The sequence below is a fragment of the Schistocerca serialis genome, chromosome 6 (genome assembly GCF_023864345.2).
Source record: "Schistocerca serialis cubense isolate TAMUIC-IGC-003099 chromosome 6, iqSchSeri2.2, whole genome shotgun sequence".
NCBI lineage: Eukaryota > Metazoa > Arthropoda > Insecta > Orthoptera > Acrididae > Schistocerca > Schistocerca serialis.
The window spans coordinates 372,446,368-372,465,471 of NC_064643.1; the positions used below are offsets into that span (position 1 = coordinate 372,446,368).

At 41.3% G+C, this 19,104-nt stretch overlaps 1 protein-coding gene and 1 non-coding gene across 2 annotated transcripts; one reads left to right on the plus strand and one right to left on the minus strand.

Moving 5' to 3' along the window:
* Positions 1-935: 935 nt before the first annotated feature.
* Trnad-guc (transfer RNA aspartic acid (anticodon GUC)) lies at positions 936-1,007 on the minus strand. Its single transcript has one exon. It is a non-coding gene; the product is annotated as a tRNA-Asp (tRNA).
* A 234-nt stretch (positions 1,008-1,241) lies between these two features.
* On the plus strand, positions 1,242-6,326 carry LOC126484623 (uncharacterized). Its single transcript, XM_050108206.1, has 3 exons — positions 1,242-1,475; positions 1,677-2,015; positions 5,899-6,326. The coding sequence occupies exons 1-3, from the start codon at positions 1,422-1,424 to the stop codon at positions 6,253-6,255; spliced, it is 750 nt and encodes a 249-aa protein (XP_049964163.1). The 5' UTR covers positions 1,242-1,421; the 3' UTR covers positions 6,256-6,326.
* Positions 6,327-19,104: the final 12,778 nt, after the last annotated feature.

Genomic DNA, 19,104 nt, shown 5'->3' on the forward strand with positions numbered 1-19,104 from the left:
GCAACATTTTACAAATGGCTTCCTGCATTAATGCTGCCATCACACCACAACCAGTCCTGGTTAGACAGCATTGTCGGGCATGATCAGAAAAGCAGAAAATGCACAGAAGTTGCATGGTAGCAAAAACTCGTTGGAGGCATAAACTTAAGGTTATCTATGTAGACACTGGGTATTGGTAGTGTGGTACAGACACACATACATTCTGTAAACATGTGATTTATTCTAACACTTGATACACACATCTACACTCACTGAAGTCAGAGACCACATTGAACTGTCAGCAATGCTGCTGCACTATGTCATGACTCCAGACCGGTTAGTGTTGCTATAGGGCAGACTCCCTACTGCCATTTGTGTTCATTCACCAGATTTTACAAGAATGAATGCATAAAGTTGTACTTACTAACTAACCAAATGTAATTAAGGGAGATTCCTCTGACTGGGGAGAAGTCACATGTGGAGTTCTCCAAGGCTCAATCTTGGGTTCGCCGTTGTTCCTCAGATATGTAAATGAGCTTCTGTCTAATATACTGCAAGCAGAATCAATTCTTTTTGCAGATGCCACTAGTACTGTAATCAATCCAGGCATACATACATGGGGAGGAAATAATAAATAAGGTGGAAACTTCAAAATTTGTAGGTACTTTGTACTTGCAAATTTAAGCATGTGTAATACAGATTCGTGTGGACTTTGTGAAAATAGTATTGTTACTGAGTTTTCGATGCAGTATTTTGGCGTTGTAATTTGTATTGTCTTTTTGTGGAGTTCCCACTTTCCTTTTTAAGTTTATTATAAACCCTTGCTTTGAAATTATGCAGTCTGATGAATGATGTAGAACGTGTAAAAATTGATAGCTAATATACAGGAGAGTTAATAATGATACCATGTTGTGTGCCTTAAAGCAACAGAAATTTTTAAAAAAATTAAAAAATTTCTCCCCGGCCGGGAATCGAACCCGGGTCTCCCGCGTGACAGGCGGGGATACTAACCACTATACTACCGAGGATTGCAATGATAATACACCGTTATACATATATTAATACTTTCACATAATTTCATCAGAATCATGTATGCAAAATCGAGTCATCACAAACTCAACATACGTGAATTTAACAACTGAAAATATTACGGCGCTGTCATATATTAATTTGGTACAATGGTTACCGTAGTTTACAAGCACGGTGCTTGACAACAGAGACATCTGTCGGTGCCTTCGGTAGTTCAGCTCTGCTGGCTCTAGGCGCCTGTACTTGTGGGATGTATTGACGGTTTGCGCAATATATTGAAGAAGACTACAGACTTCCACAAATATTACGCACGTTCAATATTTGTACCTTAGTACTACGCAATACTCGTCACTTCCTTCGGAGGTCGTAATTTTCGGACTTGTAAACAACTGAAACGGCGACACTATACGAATATGAATAAATCGGGAAAGACAGATGAAAGGATTCATCTGTTGAAATGCATTCAGGTGAGTAGTTTTGATCACATATTTAATACCTATGCTTCTTATGTAATTAGCCTTAGAAATATTTGGCAAAAATGTTTTAAGTGCAAGGAAATAACACTTCAACTGCTTAGTTGTTCGTTTAGAAGCTTGAATTTTTTATTGCCGAATTAATTTATTTAAAACATACCTATCCTCTACAATAATGTATCTTACTCCCTTCAGGTTTATAGATCGCTTCCAGCATTATGGAAAGTGAAATCCGTAGAATATAAGAACAAAGACATTAAAAATGAGTCCTACAATATCCTGCTGAAAGTTTATCAAGAAAGGTACCCATCAGCTACGAAGGAGGATTTAAAAAGGAAATTTAATTCGCTCCGAACAAATTTTCGGAAGGAACTGAGAAAGGTAAATGATAGACAATCAGTAAGTGGACTGGAAGATACATGCCAAAGCACCATGTGGTACTTTGAAGAAATGAAGTTTCTAATTGATCAGGAATCGCCAGACACGTCGTTCTCTACAATACCAGATGAAAATGGAGAATACTGCATCATGACAGTAAGCTGAAATATTTATTTTATTTGGCTTAGTTCGTAGAATTGACAAGTAAGATCCAGTAAGCATAGATGTTGTTTTGCAACACTTATCCCAGTACACACGTAAGATCATTGTAGGTTTCAGTCAGCATAGTCATTTTATTTACTTTGCAGTACTAGTTACAGTAAAGAAACGCATTAAAAACAACGCATCTACATGATAAATTACCTTCCTTAATTTATAATTAGTAGTTTTGATTCATCAATCTATGCTTCCCCTGGTCCATTGGGTTAGTGTTTGATGTAAGCGCCCCAATGCAATCTTAGTGTGGTGACAAACTAGTTGAAGTACATATATTGCGGCCCCTAGACGGTCAATAATATTGACAATATTTCCTCGACGAGCAGTAATATTGACCATCCAGGTTTGAGATTGAGAGATTGCGCAGTATTATTGGGAACATCAAAAACTTTGGAAATGTCTGACAATATTTTGTATCCACTACAATATTTTTAACAATATCCATGACAGTCTTTCGCATGCTGCACAGGAATCAGCTTTTAGGTTAGATTAGGTTTGTTGCTGTCATGTGGAAAATGAGTTCAAAACAAGATGAAAAATGGTTACCGTATTATTAGACAGCATCGAAATGTATAAATTATTGCCGGCATTGTAGGATGTTAGGGCAGATGAGTACAAACCAGAAGTGTCGCGAATGATAAATCTTAGGGCAAGAAAAGGAACAGCCAGGAAAGAATATGTGTCTAGTTAGCGGTAATGCAAATTAATGAATAAAAGTATGTATCGATATTTACCTCTGCGAATACACTACTTACCTGAATATAATCCTTTAGTGCGCATATTATTGCAAGTTTCCACAAATGTAAACCGAAACTGCACTTGTATACAGTACCGTGGTTTACAAGACGGCATTGGGCTGCGCCATTTGTTGCATGAAACGAATGGCACGTAAATGGTTTCGTGTGTATCTGTAGACACAACGCCATCAGCGTACACTTCAGTTTCGTCATTTTGTGATTGTTATAGTCGTGTGTGGAAAAGAAAAAAAAAAGTTTGTGGGTTCGTGGCTGGATAAAGAAAATATGTCATCAGGGTCAACTATTTTCCTTAAAAAAGACTCGGCCAAATCGAACAATGGGATTTTAGTCTTGTAGACATGCGCTGTTCCACAGCCAGTTGTTTTGATTGCCTCTATTTTTCTTGAATAAATTTTACTCTGAAGCTAAGATATTGTTAACACACCCATGTTCAGATCGCGTATGACTGCCACAAGCGCAGGATAGATGTCATCTTGATGTGGAGTGTACGAAATCACCTAACAGCATAACGTAATATATTGTGCAGAATTATGTCATATAAAACAGGATATTCCATAAAATTTGAAGTAAACTCTTAGGGGTAAAATTTTTATTTGCCGGTATGGGACTTTCTGCCACTGTAGCACATCAAACCGCACTGAAAAGAGGCGTCTTGGAGATATCTTCAATGAACTGTATCACTGAAATTGTAATTGTTGGAATACTCAAGTAGAAACATGCTATTCTCAAAATACGGCCCCCTTTAGTTCCCGAAACATCGAAATTAAGACGGCGACTACTCGATTTGCAGCTGTTAGCCAATGACGGCCAGCACAGGGCACATGATTTATCCAGTTACAGCGAACACAGCAAAAATTGTGTTTAATAAATGTGTTAAATTTTCAAAAAAATAGTCGCAATTTTTGTGGAGCCAACTAACTGTTGTTACCTAGATTATAGATTTCCTGTTTCACGAAACTGTCAGTTTTCATCATTTCATTTGGAAAATTTAGTAGCGTATTTTCGAAATGCTTCGATTCCTGTTTAATATATTGTTTTCACACGTCTTGGCACTGTAGCACGACAAATAAACAAAAAACGACTTGACTTGGTTGGCTGGTTGGAATCACGATGGCCGGACACGGGTTCGAACAGCCATCTTCCCGAATGCGACTTGACTTGTATAGATCTTTAATGCCCTGTATCAATGAAACTGCTTATTTTCGAGTACGCAAGTATAAATACGAAATCATCAAATATGGCACGACAGCTTCGTAAACTGTGGAATCATGATTGCGATGTGCTTTTGTTAGACAGAGCACAAGATATGTGATCTCATCAATCAATCACAGCACTCAAAGCACATTACACATGATGTAGTTAGCCAATCACGTAACCACATTCTCTATGCACGAACACACAAACAAAATATTAAGCATGAAACAGGAGTAAAGTAGGTATCCCAATTAATATAACTTTCATGCTGAGGAAAGTGAAGGTCCGGTTTCCCCCAAAAGCACGGAACTGTAGTTGCTAGTTATGCATGCAGATTCTTCAAAAGAATTATTTCGTCATAGTTTCGTGGGACAGGTAATGTTTACCTGCTTCAACGAAAAATATATGTAATATTTCTTTGGAGCGATATGATCAACAGAATATATACCCAACCAAGGGCAGGGGGGGGGGGGGGGGACACGACGGAGAGGGCGATCGACCCTTCCCCCCCTCCCCCCGCGAGTTGAAAGTAAATTAAAATCAAATGCGCCAAAGTTAAGCACGCAAATTTAGAGTGTTGGCCAGTGTATTTAATCATTTAATTCAGTATTCCCCAAGCCACCTTACTTGGTGTGCCCAGAGAATGTATTACCTGTAACAGTGACTTGTGCTCTCCCTCTTGTTCGAATTGTGGCTGCCAAATATTAGCAGGGCTTCCTGATCTGCCACAGCAGCTTGCGCTTCATGTTTCCATTAGGGCACAGTCTGCTTTGTCCCCATTGCTACTATTGTAAGACTGCTCGCAAAATGGAGAATGGAAGACTCAAACAAAACATTTCTGCCAGGCTGTGCAGTTACGTGTTTACAGTTTTGCATCCCATAAATTTTTCCTGCTGTTAGATCTTTAACATTGATCCTTTCTTCTTTTCCTGTGTCTACTGCAAGAGCAGGAAGATCTTTCTCGACATACAAACTCATTAAGCATTCATTGAGAAACTGTTGTGGGCAATACCGCTTAACAGGGCTTGCTTTGTTGTATGTCCATAGAGACATCATTATTAACGAAGAAAAAATTATAGATAAGTATATTGCGAAGGTCAGAAAGAACAGAAAATATATGTGTTCTTAAGTACAGGTAATATTTAGTATAATGACAGTTGTTCTTTTGTGATGTAAAAAGACTGAATAGTCAGCATTCACCCACTTACATTATAATTTTGTATAAAAACTGAAAAAAGTATGAATTAAATACTAATATGCATGAAGCATGCCAAATGTACACTGTAGGGGTAGAGAACTAAAATGAAAAATATAGACAAAATTATTTTTTGTAAAAAGATCTTCTTTACCAGGTTTTAACCATTCAGTGTATCAAAGGAACATAATATTACATTCATAACTATGGCTTTATGTAACTGCAAGTAAGCTTTGAGCTCCTTAATCATTCTCACTGTTTACATTGTGGTTCTTTGGAGGTATTAGTCTCAAATACATTGTTTTGATAAAATAATTAATATGTATATTGTATTTTTATTCCCACTATGTATATTTAAAAACAAGTGTGATTGTGAATTCTATTGAAAACAAGAATTAGAAAAAAGTATTTGAATATCTGATCTACAAAGTTCAGACTATGGTCCACTCAAAGCTACTAAAAATCTTCAGTACCTTGAGTATTATACATATAAACTAAAGTTGTCACGAATGATAGATGTCGCAGGGAGGATCTTTTCTTTGATGATTCTTATCCCAAGGTCCTTGTGCTTGTCATTGGATTGACTAAGTAGTAGGATAATATATTCAGTATTTTTTAGTTATCTGTAACCGTCACATATACCAATGAGTCCACTGCATTTGCATTATTCTTTCAGGATTCAGAAACGTCTGAAGCAGAGATACTCAAGAAGAATCCTCCAATGAAGAAAAGGCAGCCAGCACTGGCTACAAATGACTTGCTAGAACTTGCATGCAAGCGACTGCGGGAACGAGTGTCTGATGAGGACCACATCGGCATAACATGGGCTCGTGAACTCCAGAAAATGGACCCAATGCAGCAAACCTTTGCAAAGAAGTTTATCAGTGACATTTTATTTGAAGGACTAATGGGCACACTGCACAGAAACTCTGTGGTTATAAATGGCCCAGCAACATCTTCTGCAAATAAGTCTCCAATCACAAATGTGTCAAGTGCTTCAACTGCCTCAAGCAGTTCACACACTCTGCAATAAGGCATCACTCTACATTTTGCAAATATGGCTGAGTTTTCCTATTGCCATTTGGTATTTGTATATTATTTGTTTACAGTTTTATCATTTTAATGATGTAATTATAAAGTAATTGCAGTAAACTTCAATGTAATGTATATAACACACAAGTAAAATCGTTATTTGACTGTTCCCACATAAACAACTTTTGTGCTTTTGTGACATAGTGTACTTTTCCTCTGGGTTTCAGAACTTTGCTGTTGTGTGCACATCACTTACTTTTACTTTTTTTCCAAACAGGTGTTAACAGTTTCCCAGGTTTCTATTACAATACAGCTGATAGTAGTGCATGTGTTGAATGTTGGAAATTTGCGGTCTTCAAAAGTGTTTCCAATTGTCAGGTAATGTAGTTTAATGAATAATCTTTCCTTTAGGCTGATCGCTGTCATCACAGTATCTCTTTTCTTTGTACATAAGGCATAATGAGGTTCACCAGTTCATTGAAAGATTCCTTGTTCACTCTTAACAGAATATCCAATAATCATCTGGCTCTGGTGCAAGTATCTCTTAGAATGTTAGTATGGCCATGTGTAGAACACCTAAGCCACTATTCCTCCCATCTCCACTTCCTTTTGTTTATCTTTTTGTGGCATGTACCAATTACAATAGCGATACATGCGAGATCTACACACATCAAAAAAGTTTCGCATCACCTTGGTTCCAAGAGTTCTGGAACCTGTACAAACACTTGGAATAGAGATCAACATAAACATCATTTCCAACCCTTTTTATTGCTCATGAAAATCACACATTGCTTGTTGCACCACCATACAGCGAGTCCTTCAGAGCTGGTGGTCCAGATTGCTGTACACACCGGTACCTCTAATACCCACTAACACATCCTCTTGCATTGTCGCATGCCTGTATTCATCATGGCACACTATCCACAAGTTCATCAAGGCACTGTTTGTCCAGATTGTCTCACTCCTCAATGGCGATTCGACATAGATCCCTCAGAGTGGTTGGTGGGTCACGTCATCCATAAACAGCCGTTTTCAATCAATCCCAGGCATGTTCGATAGGGTTCATGTCTGGAGAACATGGTGGCCACTCTAGTCAAGCAATGTCGTTATCCTGAAGGAAGTCATTCACAAAATGTGCATTTTGGGGGCGTGAATTGTGAATTGTCATCCATGAAGAAGAATGCTTCGACAATATGCTGCCGATATGGTTGCACTATCGGTTATTCACATATTGTACAGCCATTACAGCACATTCCATGACCACCAGCGGCATACATCGGCCCCACATAATCCCATCCAAAACAGCAGGGAACCTCCACCTTGCTGCACTCACTGGACAGTGTGTCTAAGGCGTTCAGCCTGACTGGTTTGCCTCCAAACACGTCTCTGACGATTGTCTGGTTGAAGGCATATGCAACACTCGTCAGTGAAGAGAAGATGATGCCAATCCTGAACAGTCCATTCAGCATGTTGTTGGGCTCATCTGTATTGTGCTGCACGGTGTTGTGGTTGCAAAGATGGACCTCGCCATGGACGTCGGGAGTGAAGTTGCGCATCATGTGGCCTATTGTGCACAGTTTGAGTCATAACATGACAACCTGTGGCTGCATGAAAAGCATTATTCAACATGGTGATGTTGCTGTTAGGGTTCCTCCGAGTCATAATCCATAGTTAGCGGTCATCCACTGCAGTAGTAGCCCTTGGGTGACCTGAGCTAGGCATGTCATCGACAGTTCCTGTCTCTCTGTATCTTTTCCTTGTCTGAACAACATCACTTTGGTTCACTCCCAGATCCCTGGACACTTACTTGCCTTGTTGAGAGCCCTTCCTGGCACAAACTAACAATGCAGACATGATCGAACTGTGGTATTGACCATCTAGGCATGATTGAACTATAGACAACATGAGCCATGTATCTCTTCCTGGTGGAACAACTGGAACTGATCGGCTCTTGGATCTCCTTCATCTAATAGGTGCTGCTCGTGCTTGGTTGTTTACATCTTTGGGAAGGTTTAGTGACATCTCTGAACAGTCAAAGGGACTGTGTCTATGATACAATATCCACAGTCAACGTCTATCTTCAAGAGTTCTGGAAACTGGGGTGATGCAAAACTTCTTTTGATATGTGTATATTGTTGAGCACTGACATGGTCACTATGAATGCAGAGTTCTAACTGACATACTGAGCATGAATATTGCACAATAATTTTGTGCTGTTTTTGCCTTGCAGTTTTGTGCAAATCACTTGGTACAGCTAACCACACTTTAAGCACAGTCAGTGACAGCCTTAAAATTTTCCACAACACTCTCAAAGGACCTTATACAAATATTCTTGAAGAACTTGAAATCTGTGCTAAGAAGAGAAAAGATACAATATGCAGAACAAGTAACAAGATTCTAATTAAAACTAATTTTTTAATAATGTTATGGAAAGGAAAGTTACTACTCACCATATAGCGGAAGTGCTCAGTCACAGATAGGCACAATGAAAAGACTATCACAAATATAGCTTTCTGCCAGTAGGGCCTTTGTCAAAAACAGATGCCTCTCTCTCTCTCTCTCTCTCTCTCTCTCTCTCTCTCTCTCTCTCTCTCTCACACACACACACACACACACACACACACACACACACACACACGCAAACACAACTCACACACATGACTGCAGTCTCAGACAACTAAAGTCACACTGTGAGCAGCAGCACCAGTGCATGATGGGAATGGTGACTAGGTGGGGGTAGGGAGGAGGCTGGGATTGGGGGGGGGGGGGAGGGATCATAGGGAGGGGGTGACGAACAGTGCAGTGCTGCTGGAGAGTGCTCAGGGACAAGATGGAGAGAGAGTAGGGTATCTATGTGCAGTCGGGAGGTTAGATGGAGGACCGGGAAGAGGGAGGGGTGGCAGAAAAGGAAAGAATAGAAAGACTGAGTGTGCTGGTAGAATGAGGGCTGTGTAGTACTGGAATGGGAACAGGAAAGGGGCTGGATGGGTGGGACAATTACTAACGAAGGTTGAGACCCTCCGCCACACACCGTTGGGTGGCTTGCGGAGTATCAATGTAGATGTAGATGTAGATGTTTATGGGAACATAGGATATGTGGTATTGCAGGGAAAGTTCCCACCTGGGCAATTCAGAAAAGCTGGTGTTTGTGGGAAGGGCCCATATGGCACAAGCTGTGAAGCAGTAATTGAAATGAAGGCTGTCATGTTTGGCGGCATGTTCAGCAACAGGATGGTCCACTTGTTTCTTGGCCACAGTTTGTCGGTGGCCATTCATGCAGATAGACAGCTTGTTGGTTGTCATGCCCACATAGAATGCAGCACAGTGGTTGCAGTTGGGCTTGTATACCACGTGACTAGTTTCACAGGTAGCTCTGCCTCTGATGGAATAGGTGATGTTTGTGACAGGACTGGAGTAGGTATTGGTGAGAGGATGCATGAGACAGGTCTTGCATGTAGGTCTATTACAAGGGTATGAGCCATGAGGTAAGGGGTTGGCAGCAGGGGTTGTGTAGATTCGGTAGACAGTGGAATACCACTGTGGGAGGTGTAGGAAAGATAGTGGGCAGGACATTTCTCATTTCAGGCAATGATGAGAGGTAGTCGAAACCCTGGCAGAGAATGTAATTCAGTTGTTCCAGTCCTGGGCAGTACTGAGTTAAGAGGGGAATGCTGCTCTGTGGCTGGACGGTGGGACTTTGGGAGATGTTGGCAAGAATGGAAAGGCACAGGAGATTTGGTTTTGTACAAAGTTTGGAGGATAATTATGGTCAGTGAAGACCCTCGTTATATTTTGAGAGGGACCACTCATCACTGCAGATGCGATGACCATGGGTGGCTAGGCTGTATGGAAGAGACTTGTTGATATGGAATGGGTGTGAGCTGTTGAAGTGGAGGCATTGCTGGTGGTTAGTAGGTTTAATATGGACAAGGCTACTGATGTGCCCATCTTTGAGGTGGAGGTCAACATCTAGGAAGGTCCCTTGTTGGATTGAGTAGGACCAGGCAAAGCAAATGGAGGAGAAGTCTGAACCAAATGAAAGGTTTAGAATAGGTTAGCATAGGATGGTACCATGCGGGTGCCCATAGCCGTACCTCAGATTTGTTTGTAGGTAACGCCTTCAAAGGAGAAGTAATTGTGGGTGAGTATATAGTTGGTTGTGGTGAGAAGGAAGGAGGTTCTTGGTTTGGAATCCTTTGGGCATTGGGAAAGGTAGTGTTCAATAGCAGTGAGGCCATGAGCATTAGGGACATTAGTGTAAAGGGAGGTGACATCAATAGCGAAGACAAGAACTGTGGAGAGTTGGTGCGAGAAATGCTTGGTACATGTTATGTAGGAGGATAGGTTCCGGGTAATAGGTTGAAGGTGTTGGTCTATGACAGCAGAGATTCTCTCAGTGGGGGCACAGTAACCGGCCACAGTGGGGCATCCTGGGTGGTTGGGTTTATGGACTTTAGGAAGCATGTAGAAGTCAGGAGTGGAGGAAGTGGTAGGGGCGAGCAGGGAGAGGTTCTGGGTTGGGCCAAAGTATTTGAGGAGTGACTGGAGATCCTGCTGGATTTCTGGGATGGGGTCACTGTGGCAAGTCCTTCTGCCACGTAATCCTTGCAGTTCAAAACAACAGTGGTGGAACCTCTGTCTGCAGGTAGGATTATAAGGTCAGGATCCCCACACTTACCATTTACCACACCCTTCAAAACTCCCTCCCACCACCACATGGAATCCGGAACCCAAACAGACCTAAAACACAGTCATGAACCTTTCCTCCAGAAGCCTTAGCCTCACAGAAATATCAGTCCTTTCCAAAGACCTCACCTTTTGCCCCATTCCCAAATTTAATTATGCAGGCCTTGTTAAAGACCTTCTCTCCTTCTCCTGGTCCCTACAGTGGAAACACATTTTGGTCACTAACCCTACCAATTAGACTCAACCAAAGACCAGTGTTGAAACTGCCTAATTCAGTTCACTCCTCCATACAACTGGGATCCACCTCCACTGCCCCTAAATCACTCCGTGTTAACTTTCCACAATTTCTGACCCTCGAACCTTGCCTAACCATCATTCCTCAAATTCCTCAACATGCAAATTAACCTTACATCTGTGGAAAGAACTGCAGTCCACCATCTAAAAACAGATCCTGACCTTAAAATCATACCTGCGGACAAAGGTTCCACCACTGTTGTTTTGAACTGCAAGGACTACCTGGCAGAAGGACTCTGCCAGCTGTCAGATACATCCATCTACATACCTTGCCACAGTGACCCCATTCCAGAAATCCAGCAGGATCTCCAGTCACTCCTCAAATACTTTGGCCCATCGCAGAACCTCTCCTCGGAGTCCATCTCCCTGCTCACCTCTACCACTCCCTCCACTCCTACCGTCTATATGCTTCCTAAATTCCATAAACCCAACCAACCTAGACGCCTCAATATGGCCGGTTACTGCAGCCCCACTGAGAGAATCTCTGCTCTTGTAGGCCAACATCTTCAGCCTATTACCCAGAACCAACCCTCCTACATAAAAGATGCCAACTATTTCCTGCACCGACTCTCCAACCTTCCTGTCCCTTTACCATACGGTGCCCTGCTCGTCACTACGATGCCACCTCCTTTTACACTAACATCCCTAATGACCATGGTCTCATTGCTATCGAACACTACCTTTCTGAATGCCCAACAGATTCCAAACCAACAACTTAACTTCCTTCCTAGTCACCACGACCAACTATATCCTCACCCACAATTACTTTTTCTTTGAAGGCATTGCCTACAAACAAATCTGAGGTAAGGCTATGGGTCCCAACATGACACCATCCTATGCCAACCTATTCATGGGCTATCTAGAGGAATCCTTCCTAAACACCCAGAATCCTAAACCCTGCACCAGGTTCAGATTCATTGATGAAATCTTTGCAATCTGGATCAAGGGAGAGAACACCCTATCCACATTCCTCCAAACCCTCAACAAGTTCTCCCTGATTTGCTTTGCCTGGTTCTACTCAACCCAACCAATGACCTTCCTAGATGTTGACCTCCACTTCAAAGATGGCTACATCAGTAGCTCTGTCCATATTAAACCTACTAGCCACCAGCAATGCCTCCACTTCGATCACTGCCAATCATTCCATATCAACAAGTCCCTTCCATATAGCCTAGCCACCCATGGTCATCACATCTGCAGTGATGAGTGGTCCTTCTCAAAATATAATGAGGATCTTGATGAAGCCTTCACAGACTGTAATTATCCTCCCAACCTTGTACAAAAACAAATCTCCTGTGTCTTACCTTTCCAGTCTCCCACCACCTCCCAAGATCCCACTGTCCAGCCACAGACCAGCATTCTCCTCGTAACTCAGTACCGCTCAGAACTGGAGCAACTGAATTACATTCTCTGCCAGGGTTTTGACTCCTCTTGTTTCCTGAAATGAGAAATGTCCTGCCCACTATCCTTCCTTCATCTCCCACAGTGGTATTTTGCTGTCCATTGAACCTATACAATATACTCATCCATCCCTAAACAACCCCTGCTCCCAACCCCTTACCTCATGGCTCATACCCCTGTAATAGACCTAGATGCAAGACCTGTCCCATGCATCCCCCCACCAACACCTTCCAGCCCTGTCACAAACATTACCTATCCCATCAAAGGCAGGGCAACCTGTTAAACCAGTCCTGTGATCTACAAGCTAAGCTGCAACCACTATCTGCTTTCTATGTAGACATGACAACTAACAAGCTGTCTATCCGTGTGAATGGCTACCGACAAATGGTGGCCAAGAAACAAGTAGACTACCCTGTTGCTCAGCACACTACGAAATATGACATCCTTCATTTCAATGATGGCTTCACAGTTTGTGCCATATGGATCTTTCCCCACCAACACCAAGTTTTCTGAGTTGCGCAGGTGGGAACTGTATCCTACTTTCCGTAACCCTTCTGGCCTCAACCTTCATTAGTCATTGTCCTCACCCATCTAGCCCCTTCCCTGTTCCCATTCCAGCACTACACAGCCCTCATTCCACCATCTCACCCAGTCTTTTTACTTCTCTCCATTTCCGCCAACTGCCCCTCCTCCTCATCTGTCCCCTGCCCTTTGTCTAACCTCCCAACTGCACATAGCTGCTCTGCTCTCTCTTCACCTTGTCCCTGTCCGCCCCCGGTAGCTGAGTGGTCAGCGTGACGGACTGTCAATCCTCAGGGCCCGGGTTCGATTCCCGGGTGGGTCAGAGATTTTCTCCACTCAGGGACTGGGTGTTGTGTTGTCCTAATCATCATCATTTCATCCCCATCAATGCACAAGTGGCCCAAGTGGCGTCAAATCGAAAGACTTGCACCAGGCGAGCAGTCTACCCAATGGGAAGCCCTTGTCACACACCATTATTATTATATTATTATTACCTCCTCCCTGCACGCTTCCCAACAACACTGCACTGTCCGCCACCACTACCGTACTATTCCTCCCCCTCCCTGCCTCAGCATCTTCCTTATCCTCACCGAGTATCCACTCCCATCATACACTGGTGCTGCTGCTCGCAGAGGGGATTCGTCTTTTTGTTGTGCCTATCTGCAACTCAGCATCTCCACTATATGGTGAGTAGCAATTTCCCTTTTCATAATATTGTTACATTCCATCCTGGATTTTCCAGTGTTTCCTTTCTGTAATATTTTCGCAGAATGTGTGAAGCTCCTGTTTCTTCTTATATATATTACTCCCATAGAGGGGTGATGCAGCAAGCAGCTTGTTCACATCTTAATTAATTACTGAAGATTCCATTTGCTTTGTTTACACCTTGTTAAATTCTCCATCTTTGTGCAGCTTTGCTTCTCTCATGTCTTGCATTTTAATCTTGTGGCCAGATATTACAGTACTTTAATGGAACACCTTGTATACGTACCAGCTATCTTAGCCACCAGCTTTAGAGCTTTTCTTAAACTAACATCTGTGCCTTTACTTGTCAAAGATACAAACAAATTATTTTTATAAATGATTTAAAACAGCATTAAATTCTTGGCTTTGTAACCTAATAACTACAGGGAGCATATGGTTGACGTTAGTCCACAAATGAGCTCGAAGACTGGGTGCCAGCTGAACCACTTTTCAGTTGTTGTAGACAGCAAACACTATAGATTTAAAGAGCGGGGATAATCAGCAAAATATGTACCCAGTGCTGATGTACTTTAAAACCTCAGCAAGCTTGAGGCTGATTACTGCTTACTTTTATCTTGCTACTGCCACCATTCAACCCCCCTTCATCTCCTTATTACTAATCAGTTTTCTTTTGTCTGTAAGGTTATATTTTCAGTTTTTTTCTCATTCTCATGTCAACAAAAGTTCTGTAGTGCTCCTTCAGTATTTCATGCATGATTTACCTCACCCCTGTTGTTAACTTCATTTTCAATCTAATATGTTTCTGGAGTTTATTTTATGTGAAGTGTAACCAAGTGTCTGCAGACAGCTCTGTTTTTCTATTGTGTTCAAATGGTTCAAATGGCTCTGAGCACTATGGGACTTAACATCTATGGTCATCAGTCCCCTAGAACTTAGAACTACTTAAACCTAACTAACCTAAGGACATCACACAACACCCAGTCATCACGAGGCAGAGAAAATCCCTGACCCTGCCGGGAATCGAACCCGGGCGTGGGAAGCGGGAACGCTACCGCACGACCACGAGCTGCGGACTTTCTATTGTGTAGCACAAATTTAAATGAGATGTGTGTTTACGCTTTGCTCTTCACATCAGCTGTATATTCATGGTTCTTAAAAATCAGTGAAAATGTGGCACTGGATGGTACAGCTCTTTTGTGAACTACCGATCTGCAGTGTATCAGAACTCAAATATCCTTCTTTCCTTCTTGTTAGACAACACTGATTAATTCTGGCCTTAGGTACAGCTGTATGTCTCACCCATTCTTTTCATTTTCCTTCTTCTATCATGTACATCTTTGTACACTAAATTTAGACTACAAATGTTGCAAAAATATTGTAAATATGTATGCTTGTAATTTCCTCAACTTCTGTGATTTTGTATATTCAGTACAAGTGCAGGCATCATTGTATGCAAGCACCATCTATTTTGGAATGTGCACACACAAATCGTATAACAAATGTCGGCCTCAAGCAATGTCTTCTGTACTTTAAACACAGAACTGGAACTAAGATGTGGAATGTAGTTTATATGTTAAATGTACACAGATTAGCAAACTTAAATAATTTTTTAATGTAAAGATATGTATTTGCTGCTTAGTAGAATGGCCATGGACATTCAGAGAAGGGCAGCACATATTATACTCTCAAGAAATAGGGGAGAGAGTGTCACGGATGTCATGCAGAATTTGGGGTGGACATCATTAAAACAAAGACATTTATCATTGCGGCAGAACCTTCTCACGAAATTTCAATCACCAACTTTCTCCTCCGAATGCAAAAATATTTTGTTGATACCAACCTACATAGGGAGAGACAATCATCGTAATAAAATAAGGAAAATCAGAGCTTGCTCGGGAAGATATAGGTGTTTGTTTTCTCCATGTGCTGTTCAAGAGTGGAGTAGTAGAGAATTATTGCAAAGGTGGGATTATCAGAGGAAGATGTAGATGTAGCTGTAGATGTAGATGTGAGCACCACCTGGCAGAACCACTTTCCTTATGCCATCGGCAGTGCATTCCTATCAGTTTGCACTTACGCTTCACAATAGTGACGATGAGATAATATATCTGTATTTGTTGGGTAGGTGTCATTTCAGTTTTGTTCACATTTTATGTCATTTCTTGTTCATGATGTATTTGACACATTTTATTTAAAGTCATTGCTCAGTTTCTCATGTACACTGCATTTTAGTTTAAAATCTTTTTAAAATGAAAATTTGTAAGATTCTTTAATGTTAATAAAGAATTGTGGCAAGACTAATGTGCTATTTTTTGTTTCTTTTTCTGTCTTTCTTTCTTTTTTTTTAACATTCCCCATTTCTCCTCTACTGACTGAAATTCATCTCTTGGTAAATTGCACTTTACTATTTTGAAATTGTTCTTCACATTTATCTGTATTCAACACAATCCTATCCTCCTTTCCTGTCTTTCTGTCCCCTTTCTTCTTTAAAATCCATTTAAGCATCTCTATGGGTAGACAGTGAATGCTATCTAGGGCCATAGAAGGTATTATGGCATCTGTGACTGTTCTCTTTGTCACAAATTATGTAGTCTGCCACAGAGTTACTCAGCAGATCATGGATGTAGCACATTTTCCTGTGGCTTATTCTTTGTAACCATGTGCCTCCAATCAAAGGCGTCCATACAGTAGCTTGTAGGGAGATGGCTATGGAGTATTTTTAATATTTTGGAAGATGAATGGTGACTTGTATGTAGCACCTTCACATACTATATTTTTTCCATTCCCTGCAAGCTACCCTGAGTATGGGTGCACTTGTCCCTGACTGCTAGTCCATTTATTTTACAGAAGTCTAACAAGTTTCATGACGTCTCCTTCCATGAATAATGAATGTGGCAGCATGTATATCGGACAAACAATTCGCACGGTTGAAGAGCGTTGTACTGAGCACAAGCGCCATATAAAAAAAAGGGAGCTTGACAAGTCAGCCATAGCGGAGTATTGCCTAGAAAACGGACATAAAATACAGTTTGAAAATACAAAAGTGTTGACTCATGCATCTACATATTGGGACTCTGTTATAAAGGAAGCGGCTGAGATTCGTTTAAATAACAACAATTTCAAAAGAGACCAGGGGTACACATTCAGCAGGGCATGGGGGCGGGTGCTGGACATCGAAAGAAAGCAAAGGCAGATGCGCGATGCGGGAGCAGAAGTTTCAAACATAGTTCCTGCCCCTGGTGCCACCTGACGTCACCGGTGCTGCCACGGGCAATAGCTCCGCTAGCTGCCTGGGTCAACTTACGCGCACATGCCACATAGAGTCTATCTGATTGGCTGCTGCTGATGCCATCATGCCTATATAAGTGAGAAACTGTAACAGCCCCAGCAGTCAGTGAACTCCTGACGATGATGGCGGAGATGGTCATCAAAAGCTCGAGGATTTTATTCAAATTGACGTGGCTTGAAAACCGAGAGTGTTTTATTCATGTATGCCATCGCGAAATACTTCAAGGACACAAGTCTCTTTCCACTCCCTATTATTCCTCATACCCTTCTCTTACCATGCGTACTTGTGCATTTAAGTTTCTCATTATTATAATCTTCCACCAATCAGCTGTGCCTCCATCTCCATTTCGAATGCCTCCTCCTCTTTAGCAGAAGATCCAACTTGTACTGCATACTATTGCAGACTGTCCATATCCTTTCTTTCACATTCATGTACACTACGACCTTCACCATCCTGTCACTAATTCCCTAGACCTCCTCTTTCAATCATCCCAGTATAGACTATATCCATTCCTCTTCAGTTCCCTTCTTCCTTTAAGGGCAAGTCATACTTGACAGAACAGAATGTCATGTCACAATGAATTTCAACTGTCTGCATTCACATAGGCTCACAGGCCATCAATGACACAGAACGGAACAGGATATTACCGTCAAGGTTTCTCAGAAATAAAGTTTTGACACTGACGGTAATAATCTTTTGTTGATCACATGACCGCCAGAGTCATTTCCTTCTGATACAAAGCCAGAGTCTCATCACAATCTATGCTCCACACTTCATTTCATTGTGCTTTTGTTAGGTCATGTTTCTTGTGTTTGCTATTAGTTATTGTTCTTGTTTTGTTATTCATTATTTGTTATTCAGTTATTGCTTCTTTTCACTATTTGTTGTTTCTTTTTCTACTTTTAATAGTGAAAGGTGAAATTTCAATTGAACTATTAAGAGAAGAGTCTGAATTGTATGATATGAGTGATAATAGATATTCAGATGCTCTTAGGAAAGAAACAGGTAGAACAAAATAAGAGAGGTGGTTGGTGCGTCAAGTAAGAGAAAGCAAAGTACCTTTGTTTTAAATTTATTTAAAGCAATAATTTACAGATATATGTTGACCGATATGAATCATTGAGTAGTGTCACATGGATGCTCCCGTGGAAACACTCCATATGGACTATTGAAAAAGTCCTACATTATTCTGGTGAGGAATGTTGTGTTTATAGTGCAACCATCTTGCCTATTAAGGTTGTTAATCTTCCCCAGTTTGTCTATTGCATCATCTGGTTGGTCAGACCCAGTGTGGTCCTATATGTAATTATTCACCATAAATATAGTCACTATAATTCTGTCTGCATTTTCTAGGACAGCATGTATTCTTAAGAAGAATATTCTAAATTTTTGTGCCATTTGTCCAAAAGCATCTTCCATAACTCTTCTGACCCTGGATAGCTTAACACTGAAAATTTGATTTTCAGTGTTGTGGCCGGCTGCTGTGGCCGAGCGGTTCTAGGTGCTTCAGTCTGGAAACATGCGGCTGCTGGGGTCGCAGGTTCGAATCCTGCCTTGGGCACGGATGTGTGTGATGTCTTTAGGTTAGTTAGGTTTAAGTAGTTCTAAGTCTAGGGGACTGATGACATCAGATGTTAAATCCCATAGTACTTAGAGTCATTTTGAGCCATTTTTCAGTGTTGTGAGTGTTTTGCAGTTTTGGAAATAGGCAAAATAGATATGTTCTAAGAGGAAAAGCCTACAATTGCATGATGTACATGTTAGTACCTGGCAGATTCTTCTTCTTAGGGACATTCAACATATTTGCTCCCAGTGCTGTAGCAGGTTTAAAATATGCAGAATAGAAAAGAAGAAGAGAAGTTTATTGTCTTGTAACATACAATTTCAAGTCATTGACTTAATGTACAGGAGACTTGTTAAAACATGAAAGCTGGCCGAAGTGGCCGTGCGGTT